The sequence below is a fragment of the Ambystoma mexicanum genome, chromosome 1q, assembly GCF_040938575.1.
Source record: "Ambystoma mexicanum isolate Mex_15411 chromosome 1q, UKY_AmexF1_1, whole genome shotgun sequence".
Taxonomy (NCBI): Eukaryota; Metazoa; Chordata; class Amphibia; order Caudata; family Ambystomatidae; genus Ambystoma; species Ambystoma mexicanum.
The window spans coordinates 547,942,225-547,958,944 of record NC_090922.1 but is presented as its reverse complement, the minus strand read 5'-3'; the positions used below and the strand labels follow the sequence as shown (position 1 = coordinate 547,958,944).

The 16,720-nt window shown below is 46.5% G+C and overlaps 1 protein-coding gene across 2 annotated transcripts in view; it reads right to left on the bottom strand.

Annotated features, from left to right (window-relative positions):
- The window catches only part of LOC138531317 (carcinoembryonic antigen-related cell adhesion molecule 4-like), a 388,448-nt gene that overhangs the window by 53,427 nt on the left and 318,301 nt on the right, over nt 1-16,720 (bottom strand). For both annotated transcript variants that reach the window (XM_069640982.1, XM_069640983.1), the window contains exons 4-5: nt 9,850-10,005; nt 9,668-9,756 (exon numbers count right to left, since the gene is read on the bottom strand). In XM_069640982.1, coding sequence (XP_069497083.1) covers nt 9,668-9,756; nt 9,850-10,005 — 245 coding nt within the window. The remainder of the gene's footprint in view (nt 1-9,667; nt 9,757-9,849; nt 10,006-16,720) is intronic.

Genomic DNA, 16,720 nt, shown 5'->3' with positions numbered 1-16,720 from the left:
CAGCTCCACCTTACTGATGAGGCCCAATTAGTCCGAAACTCGTGTCTGGAGTTTCTGTTGGTACTCTTGTTCAGAGGAGAATTGCCCAACAGCTCTGTGCTGGACTGTCCCAGGGCAGGATAGAGACTGATACGTTTTGGAAATTTCTCCTCTGTGAAAGATAGTGAGCTAAAGATTCTGGGTAAGGCTCTCGTAACCGGGACTAATGTCCGGCAGAGGGACTCCATGGACCCCCCTTGTTTTCTGGATAATTTAAGTAACTTTGGGTCTCACCGTAAGTCACTACTGAAATCCAGAAGTGGACCCCTTGCTCACGATTCTTAGAGAGGCACAGCTCTGCCCTACTTATGAGGTCCAACTAGACTGAAACACGTGTCTGAGTTTGCTGTTGGTACTCTTGTTCATAGGAGAATTGCATAGGATTTTGATGGTGGACAGCCTCAGGGTAGGACTAAGAGTGATATGTTTTGGATATTTCTCCTCTGTGAAAGATAGTGAGCTAAAGACTCTGGTAAAGGTTCTCATAACTGGAACTAATGTCTGGCAAAGGGACTCCCAGGACCCCCCTTGTTTTCTGCATAATGTAAGTAAATGTGGGTCTCACCCTAAGTTACTGAGGGAATCCAGACATGGACCCCTTGCTCACTATTCTTAGAGAGGCACAGCTTCACCCTACTGGTGAGGTCTAATCATACTGAAACACGTGTCTGGGGTTTCTTTTGGTACTCTTGTTCAGATGAGAATTGACTAGCATTTATGAGCTGGACTGACCTAGGGCAGGAAAAAGACAGATATGTTTTGGATATTTCTCCTCTGTGAAAGATAGTGAGTTAAAGACTCTGGGTAAGGCTCTCATAACCGAGACTATTGTCTGGCAGAGGGACTCCCAGGAATCCCTTGTTTTACGCATAATTTAAGTAACTTTGGGTCTAACCCTAAATTACTAGGGGAATCCAGAAGTGGACACCTTACTCATGATTGTTAGAGAGGCACAGCTCAACCCTAATGATGAGGTCAAATCAGACAGAAACATGTGTCTGGGTTTGCTGTTGGTACTCTTGTTCAGAGGAGAATTGCCTAGCATTTCAGGCTGGACTGCCCCAGGGCAGGACAAAGACTGATGTATTTTGGGTATTTCTTGTCTGTGAAGGATAGTGAGCTAAAGACTCAGGGTATGGCTCACGTAACCGGGATTAATGTCCGGCAGAGGGACTCCCAGGACCCCCCCTGCTTTTGTACATATTTTAAGTAACTTTGGGTCTCTCCCTAAGTTACTAGGGCAATCCAGACGTGGACCCCTTGCTCAATATTCTTAGAGAGGCACAGCTCCAACCTACTGATGAGGCCCAATCAGACCGAAACACTTGTCTGGGGTTTCTGTTGGTACTCTTGCTAAGAGGAGAATTGCCTAGCATTTCTGAGCTGGACTGACCTAGGGCAGGAAAAAGACAGATATGTTTTGGATATTTCTCATCTGTGAAAGATAGTGAGTTAAAGACTATGGGTAAGGCTCTCATAACCAGGACTAATGTCTTACAAAGGGACTCCCAGTATCCCCCCTGTTTTCCGCATAATTTAAGTAACTTTTGGTCTAACCCTAAGTTACTTGGGGAATCCAGATGTGGACCCCTTGCTCACTATTCTTAGAGAGTCACAGCTCCACCCTACTGATGAGGTCCAACCAGACCGAAACACGTGTCTGGGTTTGCTGTTGGTACTCTCGTTCAGAGGAGAATTGCATAGCATTTCGCTGCTGGACAGCCTCAAGGTAGGGCAAAGAGTGATATGTTTTGGATATATCTCCTCTGTGAAAGATAGTGAGCTAAAGACTCTGGGTAAGGCTCTTGTAACCGGGGCTAATGTCTGGCAGAGGTACTCCCAGGACCCCCCTTATTTTCTGCATAATATAGGTGACTTTGGGTCCCACCCTAAGTTACTAGGGGAATCCAGACGTTGACCCCTTGATCACTATTCTTAGAGAGGCAAAGCTCCACCCTACTCATGAGTACCAACCAGACCGAAACACGTGTCTGGGGTTGCTGTTGGCACTCTTGTTCAGACGAGAATTGCATAGCATTTCAGTTCTGGACTGCCCCACGGCAGACAAACACTGATATGTTTTGGATATTTCTCTTCTGTGAAAGATAGTGAGCCAAGGACACAGACCAAAACACGTGTCTGGGGTTGCTGTTGGTACTCTTGTTCAGATGAGAATTGCATAGCATTTCGGTGCTGGACTGCCCCACGGCAGACAAAGACTGATATGTTTAGGATATTTCTCCTCTGTGAAAGATAGTGAGTTAAAGAAGCTGGTAACGGCTCTCATAACTGGAACTAATGACTGGCAGAGGGACTCCCAGGATCCCCCCTTGTTTTCTGCATAATTTAAGTAAATTTGGGTCTCACCCTAAGTTACTGAGGGAATCCAGACATGGACCCCTTGCTCACTATTCTTAGAGAGGCACAGCTTCACCCTACTGATGAGGTCCAATCAGACCGAAACACGTGTCTGGGGTTTCTGTTGGTACTCTTGTTCAGAGGAGAATTGACTAGCATTTCTGAGCTGGACTGACCTAGGGCAGGAAAAAGACAGATATGTTTTGGATATTTCTCCTCTGTGAAATATAGTGAGTTAAAGACTCTGGGCAAGGCTCTCATAACCGAGACCAATGTCTGGCAGAGGGACTCCCAGGAACCCCTTGTTTTACGCATAATTTTAGTAACTTTCGGTCTAACCCTAAGTTACTAGGGGAATCCAGAATGGACACCTTGCTCATGATTCTTAGAGATTCACAGCTCAACCCTAATGATGAGGTCAAACCAGACAGAAAAACGTGTCTGGGTTTGCTGTTGGTACTCTTGTTCAGAGGAGAATTGCCTAGCATTTCAGTGCTGGACAGTCCCAGGGCAGGACAAAGACTGATATGTTTTGGATATTTCTTGTCTATGAAGGATAGTGAGCTAAAAACTCAGGGTAAGGCTCACGTAACTGGGATTAATGTCCGGCAGAGGGACTCCCAGGACCCCCCTTGCTTTCGTACATATTTTAAGTAACTTTGGGTCTCTCCCTAAGTTACTAGGGAAATCCAGACATGGACCCCTTGCTCAATATTCTTAGAGAGGCACAGCTCCACCCTACTGATGAGGTCCAATCAGACCGAAACACGTGTCTGGACTTTCTGTTGGTACTCTTGTTCAGAGGAGAATTGCCTAGCATTTCTGTGCTGTACTGCCCTAGGGCAGGACAATGAATTATATGTTTTGGATATTTCTCCTCTGGAAAAGATAGTGAGTTAAAGACTCTGGGTAAGGCTCTCATAACCGGGACTCATGGCTGGCAGAGGGACTCCCAGGATCCCCTTATTTTCTGCATAATTTAAGTAACTTTGGGTCTAACAGTAAGTTACTCTGGGAATCCAGAAGTGGACACCTTGCTCACTATTCTTAGAGAAGCACAGCTCCATCCTAGTGATGTGGTTCAACCAGACCGAAACACGTGTCTGCTGTTGCTGTTGGTACTCTCGTTCAGAGGAGAATTGACTAGCATTTCAGTGCTGGACTGCCCCAGGGAAGGACAAAGACTGATATGCTTTGGCTATTTCTCCTCTGTGTAAGATAGTGACCTAAAGTCTCTGAGTAAGGCTCTCGTAACCAGGACTAATGTCTGGCAGAGGGACTCACAGGGCCCCCCTTGTTTTCGTGCATATTTTAAATAACCTTGGGTCTTTCCCTAAATTACTAGGGAAATACAGACGTGGATCCCTTGCTCACTATTCTTAGAGAGGCACAGCTCCACCCTACTGATGAGGTTCAACCAGACTGAAACACATGTCTGGGGTTGCTGTTGGTACTCTTGTTCAGATGAGAATTGCCTAGCATTTCGGTGCTGGACTGCTCCAGGACAGGACAAAGACTTATATGTTTTGGATATTTCTCCTCTGTGAAAGATAGTGACATAAAGACTCTGGGTAAGGCTCTCATAACCTTGACTAATGTCTGGCTGAGGGGCTCCCAGGACCCCCCTTGTGTTATGCATAATTTAAGTAACTTTGGGTCTCATCCTAAGTAACTAGGGGAATGCAGACATGTACCCCTTGCTCACTATTCTTAGAGAGGCACATCTCCACCCTACTGATGAGGTCAACCCGACTGAAACACATGTCTGGAGTTGCTGTTGGTAATGTTGTTCAGAGGAGAATTGCCTGGTCTTTCAGAACTGGACTGCCCCAGGCCAGGACAAAGACTGATATGTTTTGGATATTTTTCCTCTGTGAACGACTCTGGGTAAGGGTCTCATAACCTCGACTAATGTCTGGCAGAGGGACTCCCAGGACCCCCCTTGTTTTCTGCAAAGATGGGCCAGGACATGTATCCTGCTTTATTCTACATAGATGATGAGGTGATTCTGTTTACATCCCCACAAGGCCTAAAGAAAACTGTGGATGCCTTTTTAAACAAATGCAATAGTCTTGAGCTTCAATTGAATGCCAGAAAGACAAAGACCATGGTCTTTAAGCCACAGTTTTCCAAACGTTTCACTTTGAATATCTGTTTGGATAACTATAAATTGGAACAAACAACGTTCTATGATCATCTGGGAATTGGTTTCCATGAGAATGGTGGTTGGTCCTCACAGATAGATAAAGGTTGCACTAATTTGGGAAAGTATAGTGGGGTAACAAATTATTTCTTTGTGAAACTTGGGATAGGGGCTATCGCACCTGCACTTGAGTTATATCTAAAGCAAGCCATGCCAGCGTCAGTTTTCGGTGGAGAAATTTGGGGATATGGTAGTACCCGGACCCTTGACAAAATTGAAAATATGTTCTTGAAAAAATGGCTTTTTCTCCCAGAAAGGTCCCTTGCAGTGTTATTACATCTGGAATGGAAGATTTACTCTCCCTAAAACCAGTTTTATACTTGCTTGGATTGTGGAGCACTGAGGGATTAGGGAAGTATCGAGAGGCATTGAGACACCTCTTTAGTCTGGAAGGGGGGAGGATGTATCCCGTGTGTAGCTCATGTGAAAGAGCACGTGTTAGTGTTAAATAAAATCGGATTGGGGGATACATCTGCTTCTTTTAGGATTAACAAAGCAATAATCGTGAGGACAAGAGAGATAATGATAGAGGTAGCAAATAAACTTAAACTGGGGCCAGATTATTTGTTGTGTAAAATGGATTTTGGCTTTCAACATACCTTGATTTTAGACATCCGCACTAAGAGAGATCCTTGTACACTCGGTTCAGGATAGGGACATTAAAAATAGCTTATTTTACAAAATTTTGAGGCCCCGGTGGGTTGGGTACTTGCCTTCTGTGTGGGCTATGCATGACAATTGTCACCCACGTCTTGTTTCTTTGTGGAAAATTGAAAGTATTGAGATGCTGATACTTAAGACCATTACTTAGGTCAGTTGGCATTCGAACAACTGCTGAAGCACTGAGATTTTGTAGAGGCTCAACTTAGACTCATATAGTATTCATAGTAGCCCGTTACATTCACAGTGCTTGGTTGCTTAGACTTGATTTTCCGTTTTGGGCACAGTGGTGTTTGCAGGTATTCAGAGGGTTTTGTGTGTAGCAATAGTCACAGGCATGTCCCGTAAGAGGTGCCAATGGTGGGTGATTGGAAGGGGAGGCTGCATAAAGTGCCTGCTGTGTGGGGCAATGACCCACTAGTGGTGGCCATTCGATGTTTTTTTTTTCACTGTGTTTCTTCAGTCTTGCTTGAAATATTGAAAACAGAGGAATGGAGGAAACAATGGATCCAGGTATGGGGTTTGAATTGGGGGTGGGGGGTTCTGAGTGATGGTGAGTATTGATGAGCAAGAGGCGGTGTATGGGGCAGAAAAAGGGGGTGGGGCATAAGAAACAGAGGGGCAGAGGGGGTGGGTTGGGTGGGAAGTTTAGAGAGAGGAGCGAGGGCAGTTGCGGTAAAGTGAGATGGTAGGGTGCATGGGTCAATGGGGTATAGAGTGTGTAGAGTGGGTGAGTGGGGTATAGAGAGAGGGGGTGGTGGTATGGCGATAGGGTAGTGGCAGATGCGATATAGAGAGAAGAGTATAGGCAGGGCTATGGAGAGAGGGTGTACGAAGGGTGAGTGGGGTAGTGAGAGGTTTAGGGTGGGTGTGTGGGGCATTATAGGATCTATGTTGTTTCCGTAACCGGACGATTTCATCAAAGGCTTGTTCCCCGAGCCTGGTTTTAGCAATGCGCAAAATCCCCTTTTTATCCAAGCGCCCCTTCCCTGGCCTCTACCAATGTGGGGAACACTCCTGCAATCCCCTTTCTCACCCCCACTCTCCTTGCCCCACGCCATGTCTTTCCATGGGGGACACGCATGCCACCCCTGGACTCCCGACCCACCTCTGTTCCGCTCACATGAAACATACACACAACACACACACAAAAACCACAAATATACATTCAAACATATGCGCTCACACACTCCGAAACACACACACCTCTCTGTTCCTAAATCCCATTCCCCCATGCCTTAACTGCTGCCAATTCCTAGTCCTTCAACGTCTGATCAGTAAGTTCATGCCATTATTTTAAGTAAACTGGCCATATTGGAGTCATAGGGGGCTAGGGGTATTGGGTGGGGTATAAAGAGAGTGTGTTAATGGGTGGATGAGGTATTGGGAGAGGGGTAGAATGGGTGGAGAGAGTGTGGTAGGAGGGTGGAGTAGAGACAGAGCGGGTAGATGGGTGGAGTAGAGAGAGGGCAATCGGGTAGTTGTGGTTAGGAGAGAGAGAGGTAGGGTGGGTTTGGTAGAGAGTGAGGGGGTTAGGGTGAGTGGGTGGGGTAGAGAGAGGGGGTAGAGTGGGTGTTTGAAGAAGAGATGGATGGGTCAGATTTTACAGAGAGGAGAATAGGCTGGGGTAAAGAGAGAGTGGGTAGGGTCAGTGAGAGAAGCGGTAGAGATAGGAAGGGGTAGGTGTGTGGGTAGAGAGATGGTGGTGGGAGGGTTAGAGATAGGGGGTGGGAGCCTGGAGTAGAGACATCAGGGGTTATTGTGTGGTACTAGAGAGAGAAAGGGTCAGTGGGGTAGAGAAAGAAGGATCATAGAAAGTGAGGGGCACGGGTGGTTGGGGTAGAATGAGACGGATGGCTGGGGTATAGAGTGGAGGTTGGGTGGGTGGGGTAGAGAGAGGATTGTTGGTTGGGTGGGTCGAGAGATGGGGTTGGGTGAATGGGGCAGAGGAAGAGGAGGTTGAGTGGGTGGGGTGGCGGGAGAGGGGGTAAGGTGGTTGGGGTACAGAGATGGGGTGGAGTGGCTGAGAGGTATAGAGAGAGTGGCTAGGGCAGCTGGGGTAGTTTGAGTGAAGGGTATAGAGAGATGGGGTAGGGTGAGTGGGCAGGGGTATGAAGATAGAGGTGAATGGTGGGGGATATAGGGAGAGGGATATAGGGAGAGGGTTATGGAGAGAGAGAGGGTAGGGAGGGTGAGTGGTATATAGATAGGGGAATATATTACAGGATCTATGATGTTCTCTGCAGGCCGATTTCGGGAAAGCCTGTTTCCCGAAGCCCAGTTTCACTGCTGCAGGAAAACATAATTTTCTCTGCACCAATGTACCAATCTTCCAATGTAGGGAACACCACTGCAACCCTCTATCTTTCCCCTGCCTTCCTCCCTCGACACCATTGTCTTGTGTTCCACGGGGGACACACCACCACCCCCAGACTCCTGCCTTGCCCCCATTCACCACCTATGAAACGTACACACAACACACACATGAACACCATACATGTACATACAGACATACACACAGACACACACACAAACACACTCCTCAATCCCCAATGACTTTCCACAACTCACCTGTGGCAACTTCCTGGTTCTCCATTGGCTGTGCAGAAAGGGCATGATTTGTTCGCCAACAGAGAGAGGGGGGTAGGTGGGGTAGAGAGTGCAGGGTGGGCGGGTGGGGTAGAGAGAGAGGGGGTAGGGTGGGTGGAGTAGAGAGAGAGAGGATGGAGTGGGTGGGTGAGTGGAGTAGACAGATAGGGTTAGGGTGGAGAGGTGGGGTTAGGGTGGGTGGTCTAGCACAAGAGGGGTAGGGTGGATGTTTGGGCTAGACCAAGAGGGGGTAGGGTGGGGCGGAGAGAGGGTATCAGGTGGATAGCTGGAGTAGGTAGAGAGGGAATAGAGTGGGTGGGTTAGAGCGAGAAGGGGTAGGGTGGGTGCGTGGGATAGAGAGAGTGGGGCTAGGGTGGGTGATTAGTGTAGAGAGAGAGGGTTACGGTGGTTGGGATAGAGGGAGTATGACTGGTTGAGTGTTATGGAGTGAGAGCGGATAAGGTGGGTGGTTGGGGTAGAGACAGCGTGTAAGGTGGGTGGGGTAAAGAAATGGGTCAAGTGGGTGAGGTTGAGAGAGAGGTTGTTAGGGTAGTTGGGGTAGAGAAAGGCTGCGAGGAAGGATGGGTGTGGTAGAAAGAGGAGGTAGGATGGGTACAGTAGAGAGAGGAGGTAGGGTGGGTGGAGTAGAGGGCAGTGGTGTAGGGGCTTGGGGGACGAGGTAGAGAGAGTGGTGGCTAGGGTGGACAGGTGGGTTGGGTAGAGAAAGAGGGAGTATGGTGAGTGGGTGGTGACGGGGTAGAGAAAGACATGGGTTTGGGGTAGAGATTTTACTCTATGCAATTAGATTTGTTTTTTAAACACAGCCAAATGTTAACACTGCTAGTTTCAAGAAAGGCTTCCACCACTAGTGTTCTCTTTAACTTTGAGTACAGAGATGTGACTGGAAGGAAGCCGGGTCCCTCAGATCACATTTAGGAATAAGGCAAATCGCTGTCCATCTGCGAACTGCAAAGCCTGACGCCTGGCTTGCTCCTCACAAAGCTCGTGATTGGAAGAAATATTGTTAACGAAGTTGTCATTGGGTAGAATGGCAGAGAAAGGAGGGAAAAAAAACGTTAGCTGTGAGGCGATTTCATACATGCCATGAGGGTGCCAGCTGCAATGGGTACCAGATATTCTCGTGTTCAGGGTCCCTCTTCACGCTTGCTTTACTGTAATAATGGTTTCGGCATTACAGTGGTGCGAGCACCACCAACATTCACCAAAACCAAAATACGCTTGTTACTGGTCAGAAGGGCAGGCAGACATATAGTATTAAGAAAGCAGTTGACTTGGTGTTCATGGACACATGTGCTCAGTTGCACTGGCAAAGAAGCGAGGCAGAGGGCAGGACCCCTTCCCCCAGTAAAAGCCCCATGCACCCTAGCACCCTACAAGTGCTGCATTCAAGAGCTACTCAAGGGCCACAGACTCACTCATGGTCATGGTTTTACTCCACACCCTGCTACAGAGGAGTATCTCACTTCCCTCATGCAATGAGGAGCCGCTGGGGACCCTCACAGTGGCAAGGGGGCATCTGAGACTCTTCAGCTCATACGGCATTCTCTTCTTATCAGCTGAGTGCCAAATATTAGGGTGTTGGGTTCAATCTCCCTGATTCCAGGTGGGTGATCCTGCCCAGGATTGAGAAGGGCTGAAAGCCAATACCTGAAACACGGGATTCATGAATAAAGCTGGAACCTTGAGGGCCCTGTGCCATCCACTGAGATTGGGAAACTAATAAAAGTGATATATAGATTTCCTAGAATTTACACTGCATATTCATCCTTCGTTCCACTAGGGCATGGTGTTACTTACTGCAGGCTGCCCGATATTTCCTTGTCTCGTGTTCTCATAGTGTGTTTCAGATGTTTGGATAATGTCGGAGTTTTCCAGGGTTATTTGATCTGGAACAGAAAAGAGATAAAAACACTAATGGTTGTTGTGACACTCCTGAATAATAAATAATAAATTATATCAGTCAGGGAGAGGGATGTTACCATTCTGTACATGCGTTTTCTCCAAAAGCCTCTTGTAGTAAACAATAACTCCAGCAATAATAACTGCAGCGCCGAGGATAACTCCCAAGGCCACTACCCAGGCGACCTGCCAGCCAGAAGAGGTTGTGGCTGGTGTGCCAGGAGAAGTCTCTGTTCCTGCAGAAGAAAGGAGACTGGTGAGTGTTTGCTTGACATCTTCTCCATAATGTACAACAAGAAGACACATGATCTTCAGCTCAACAAGGAAACATCCATGGTCTAGATGCATCTCCGGGCTCTTAGATCAGAGGTCGTGGCCTGGAGGAAGGAGAGGTTTTCATTGCTGCAGGTTGGAAGTGAGGGATTCACAATAAGGTAGGTGTTTTCTTTGTTCTGCTGCAACCCTCTTCTGATTGGCTCCTAGTGTGCAAGTGCTAGTTTGCCAGGCATTCAATCAAACCTGTTCTTAGGCTGTAATCAGACCCCTACAGCCTGTCACATCTTTCTGCTGCTGCCATTATCCTTAAATCCACATTGAAAGGGGCCCATGAGACATTAAGCATGTCTTCTGCTGCACATCCTCTCTTAGGTTGACCAGACTACTCTTAATGCATTATAGCAGCCACGTCTGCCCACATTCTCAGTAGACGACATTACATTATTTCACATCCATCCAAAACCAGTCCCACCTTTATTCTTATTTCTCTCCTCCCTTTTCTCTCTAGACTACTGAAGGGCATTGTTTATCATCAATGATCTTCTTTTGTTAACCTGTACCCACTTCTACCTGCTTTTCAAACCGGCTTTAGACCTCGCCACTCTACTGAGATGGTTCTTCGGACTGTCTCTGAGTCACTTCTCTCCTCTCATTATGCTAAATTATCTTGTGGGATGCTTTCTACACTCTAGATGACTCTATTCTCCTCTCGTCACTTTGACGCCTTTGCTTTCATGATTCTGTCCTGAATTGGTTTCATTCCTATCTCTCCAGCTGCACATTTTCTCTCTCCTGGGCTGTTCATTCCTCACCTGTTTTCCCTCTCTCTCATGGTGTCCCCCAAGGCTCAGGCTTGGCCCTCATCTTTTCTCTCCCTAATACTTCCCATCTTGGTTCTTTTATTACTTTGTTTGGTTTCTCCTATCATCTCTATGCTGACAACCCTCCGATTTTCCTCTCTCCTCCTTCCCAGACTCTCTCCAATCTTCTCTGTCTGCCTGTCTTCTCTCTATCTAATCAAGAATGTCCTTCCGGTTTCTACACCTTAATCCTTCTAAAACGAAGGCTTTCTTCTTCCCTGTGTCTTCCAGTCTTCTTCCCCCTTCTTCTGTAATCTTTCCTCCTTCTTTTCCCTCTACCTCAGCATTTGCCCAAAATCTAGATGTTATCTTCTACTCTTTCTTTTCTTTCTCCCCTAAAATGTCTTCTATATCCTATTCTTTTCGCTTCCAGCTATTCAACATTCTTGTAATCTTTCCCCCCTTGGACTCTATTTGCACTGCTTAACATTTTCTTCACTGTCCTTCGAAGCTCGACTCATCTTCAACATTCTATGTTTGCTATTTAAATACCTTTAAGGACTGGCTCCTCCCTATCCTGCTCATTATTCTCCTTTTACTCTCCTTCACATTCTCTTTGATTGTAATTATCTCTTTCTCCTAGTTGTCCCTTGCCTGCCGTATGCTACTTCACGCTTTTGCTATTTTCCTCTCCTGACTCCTAAGCACTGAAATGTTCTTCCTCTCTCTTTTTGGTCTCTGTTTTCCTTTTCTTTTATAAAATCTCAACACAAACAGCATCTTCCATCACCAAGATTTGTTTTCTTGAATTGTATCTACTGATTGTACTGTTTTGAGACTCTTAGTAACGCGTGTACTCATTAAGTGTTATATAAATAAAATACAAACACAAATATTGTCCATCCTCATTCTGGATTACCGGCCTTGGACCACATGCCTATGGTGCTGACATATCCTCATGCCTGGAGAAACTATGTCTCCATTATTTGGATTTCATTAAACAAACCAATGCAATCTGCGAATTTTAGTCTTAATTTATAACTAAAACAGCTGGGCCAGAGGTACCCAAATATGAAGCTGTGTAAAAGTAAAGCCAAGAACTGTAAATATACTGGAATAGAGGCCTACCATATTACCACCCTACTCCAATCAGCCAAAGAAATCAAAGTACTTCTCCAATGACTGATTTAATTGGACCAAACAAGTTTTTCCAACAAGCTTGCCATTTATGAGGTTCTCAACATTTCCTCTAGTCCCTTGAATCATCAATGGTGGGATGAGTGGCAAAGTGAGGGTTTAACGGCACTCTTAGGTTTGTGGAAAGGAGCAGGGCTTTTGTACAGGGCTCCACCATGACTTCCTGTGGGTCACTCCAATGGGCCAATGGATACACCACAGAGCTGCATAGCCAATCTCCTGGGCTCCAGCAGTTAGGCAGCCTCCCACACTGGGACTGCCGAATGCACTTCCCGCACTTCGCTCTAGGTTCGCTGGGAGTTTTCTTTTGTGCTGGGCTCCTCTTTCACTTCCTGTGTGTCACTCCAATGGGCCAAGGGAAACACCTCAGGGCTGAAGAGCCAACCTCCTGGGCTCTAACAGTTAGGCAGCCTCCCACCCCGAGACTGCCGACTGCACTTGTCACACTTTGCTGTGGCTTCCCCAGGAGCATGTTATTGTGCTGGGCTCCTCATTCACTTCCTATAGGCCACCCCAATGGACCAATGGACCAACGTATACACCCCAGGGCTGCAGAGCCAACCTCCTCGGCTCCAGCAGTTAGGCAGCCTCCCCCACAGGGACTGCTGACTGCCTTACTGTAAGAACTCATCTAACTCCCATTTGGGCATAGGGCACTGCCATGATATTGAAAGTACCTCAGGGACAGGCCAGGCTGTGGGAAGCAACAGGAGGAGCAGGACCCACCCTTAAGACATGAAGACAACAACAAGAGATGGTAAGGTACCATGCTTCAAAATATAGCACTAAAGAGCTTAAATATAAAATGTATATTTCTTCATGTATTTACATGTACATGTTTATTTGTTCATATGCATTTAGTTATTTGTTTATGGATATACGGCCAAGGTCAGGTGGTCCTGTTCTTCACCTGAGTCACACTGTACACAATTCCCAGGCCTTTTCTTTTGTTGGGCCCACCAAGACTGGGGCCTGGGTTGGCCGTCATGGTGACAAGTCCCTTGGGAGTCCATGTTGCACGGGGCACGCATTCCCAGGGCTGCTCCTGGGAAAAGCTGTCCAGCTAGTTAGCACTTCTGAAGCCCTGGGGGGCTGGTTGAGGCTAGGCCCCCTTGAGAAAGATCTTTCCCCGCCCTCTGTCCCTCTCCTTCTCCCCCATGACCGTTATTTCAACCGTTTAGTTTAGAAATCCTAGTTCTCTCTCCTGCCGAATACACTCCTGGGGCAGGGGAGGCCTGACCTTTGTCCTTTCTTCGAACAACATTCCATCCAGACCCAAGGCAGGGCTGCAGGGTTTATGCAGCTGCATAGATTGTTAGGCAGAATTAGATGCAGTACCCTTTGGGAACACTACACACAATTAAGACTACAGGTGTAAGCACAATCTCACCTTTGGTATAAGTCTGTACTACACAGTTTTGTGGTAGCAGGGCTGAGCTGCCAGGCTTATCTCAAGGGGGATGTGAGCAGTACAAGGGGTTACACAAAGGACTTCCAATCACAGTGGTTCAAACATACACTTACTCAAAGTTTCTTGGTAAAACACTATTAATTTATTTACACAGTCATTTAAAAAACATTCCGCTAACAATAAGCAGCTCAACATCACACTATGATACACTCCAGTACCAAACCAATAAGTTTTTGAACAAGTTAGGCACCCCTGAAGTGGGAGAAAAATTGCACTTCAGTAACTTTAAAAAGGGGTAAAAAGACACAGGTTATAGGAATTAAACACAAATGCTTTCTCAGGCATGGAAAATAGTTTCAGTTCACTACAAGAAGCAATTCAATTCAATAGGCCTGGTCCAAAGTCAATGGATCAATGTTTTGGATAGGATAGCACAGTTCTGGTCGTAAACGGTTAAGTCTTTGCCAATGTTCTTAGAAGTAGTTTGCACGAAAAAGAGCTATATGTCATATTAGGAGCAAACAAAACTCCAAAGTTGGGAAAGTTTCCCGAACTTTCACCGCGGCAGAGAGGATTTCTCAACCGCGTTTGCACAGTACCTTTGTAATAAAGAAAAGCTGTAGCTGAGGCAATTGTTCCTGGCAGTTGCTGCAGATCTCGCTGTTCCTGGGCCTCAGTCATGGGGACAAGAGGGAGGACGTCGGGAGGTTCCTGCACTGCACAGCAAAGGATCCAAAAGCTTGGCAAAACATTGGTTTAAGGTGTGAGTGTCTTAAAGTCCACAAACTGGTATCAAACCCTTGCAGGCTGATTGACCATCTCAATAGTTTAGAATTTTCCCCTTTCATTTGCATCAACCATCTCAAGGGTTGTTGGTCAGTCTGAATCACAAAAGTAGATCCATAAAAGTATGGTCTAAACTTCTTCAGTGACCACACAATAGCAAAACATTCTCTTTCAATCGTTGCCCACCTTGTTTCTGGTTCCTTCAGCTTCCTGCTGATGAAGCAAATGGGGTGCTCCCTACATTTCTCATCCAGCTGACTCAGAACTGCACCTATACCTGTATTGGAAGCATCTGTTTGCACAATGAAGGTTTGGTTGTAGTCAGGAGCTCTTAAGACTGGAGCTTGACAAAGGGCTTTCTTAAGTTCTTCAAATGCTTGTGTGCACTTCTCATTCCACCTGACCTTTTTGGTAAATTTGGTTGGGGAGACTACATTCAAGGGAGAAGCTATGGTCCCATAGTTATCTATGAAGTTCCTATAGTAACAAGTGAGGCCTAGGAAGGCTCTCACTTGGGTTTGAGAAGTAGGGGTGGCCCAGTTTTGTACAGTTTTGTACAGTTTGTACCTTGCTAGGCGATGGCCTTATTTCACCTCCTCCTACGTCATGTCAAACGTAGACCACTTTACTCTGACCATTTTGACACTTGCCTTTATGGTCAGATGGGCCTGCTCAAGAACCTGCAAAACATATCCTAGGTGGTCAACATGCTCTTTCCAAGTATGTCTGAACACTGCAATGTCATCCAATTATGTCATTCAGAAGTCCTCCATCCCATTCAGAACTTGATGAACCATCCTTAAGAATGTTGTAGGTGCATTCTTTAGTCCAAAAGGCATTACCTTAAACTAGTAGAGGCCTGCTGGGGTGGAGAATGCAGTTTTCCGCTTGGCATGGTCTGTCAGGGCTGTTTGCCAATAGCCTGACGTGAGATCAAACATACTGAGGTACTTGGCTGAACCAAGTCTGTCCACCAGTTCATCTGTCCTTGGTAAAGGATGGGCATCAGTCTCTGTGACTGCATTAAGAGCTCTATAGTCCACACAGAATCTCAACTCTTTGGATCCTGCCTTTGGCACTAGTACAACTGGACTTGTAGATGGCTATATTAACCCCAAAATCATGCATCTTGTTGACCTCTTCCTTTATGTGGGTTCTTACATGATCTGACATCCTGTAACCTCTGCTTGTAACAGGTTAACAGTCACCAGTGAGAATATCAAGGGGCCAAGCCTGGTGATAGTGAAAACAGGGAGCAAACTGATTTAACAGAAACTTGCACTCCTCTTGTTGTTCCAATGTCAGATTAGAAGAGAGGTTGACTCCTTCTATCTTCTCATCTAAGGGCTGTCCTCTGAGTAGGTCAGGGAGAGGTTCGCTCTCCTCCTCCTCTTGAGCTGAAGCTAGAAGCAAAGCTCCTACTTCTGGTCTTGAGACATAACCTTTTAGAAGGTTGGTGTGAACGACTCTGGGAGCCTCCTTAGGATTGCCTAAGTCCACCAGATAGTTGACCTCTCCATGTTTTCCCACAACCTTGAAGGGTCCTATCAATTTGTCCTGTAAGGCCCTCTGCCTTGTAGGTACCGTAACTAAAACCTGCTGGTCTTGAGTAAACTCAACCACGTTGGCCTTCTGGTCATGCCAATGCTTCACTAGAGCCTGACCTGCTTTTAAGTTATCTGATGCTTCTGCCATCATGTGTGACATTCTCCTCTGGAGACCTATCACATAGTCAGTGGCTATATTGGCTGGTGGGAAGGAGCACTCTCCAACCCCTCCTTAATTAGGGCCAAGGGACCTCTAACCAGATGGCGATAGAGAAGCTGAAAGGGACTAAATCCAACTCCCTCCTGAGGGACTTCTCTATAAGCAAATAGAAGGCATGGCATTAGAAGGTCCCACTTTCTTCTAAGGGGTTCCTCTAAAGCACCTATCATGCTCTTCATAGTACAGTGAAACCTCTCTACCAACCTATTGGTATGGGGATGGTAGGCAACTGAGAACTTCCACATGGCCTGCATGTAGTGGGACATAAAAATGGATCCCCTGTCAGAGATGACTTCCTTAGGAAAACCTACCCTAGTAACAATACCAAGTAGGGCCTTAGCAACAGCATGAGCTGTAACAGTCCTCATAGGTATTTCTTCAGGGTATCTAGTAGCATGGTCTACTACAACCAGGATAATCCTGTTGTCTGAAGAGGTTGGAGGGTCTAAGGGACCAACAAGGTTGATTCCTACCCTCTCAAAAGGGACTCCTACCACTGAGAGAGGCACCAAGGGTGCCACATTCTTGGTTCCACTCTTGCCAGATGTCTGACAAGTGTGACAGCTCCTACAGAACGTATCTACATCAGACCCCAACTTAGGACAGTAGAAATAAAGAGAAAGCCTTTCCTCAGTCTTCTTGAAACTCAAGTGACCAGCCAAAGGAGTCTTGTGGGCTAACTGTAGGAACTGATGTCAGGTCTCTAGAGGCACT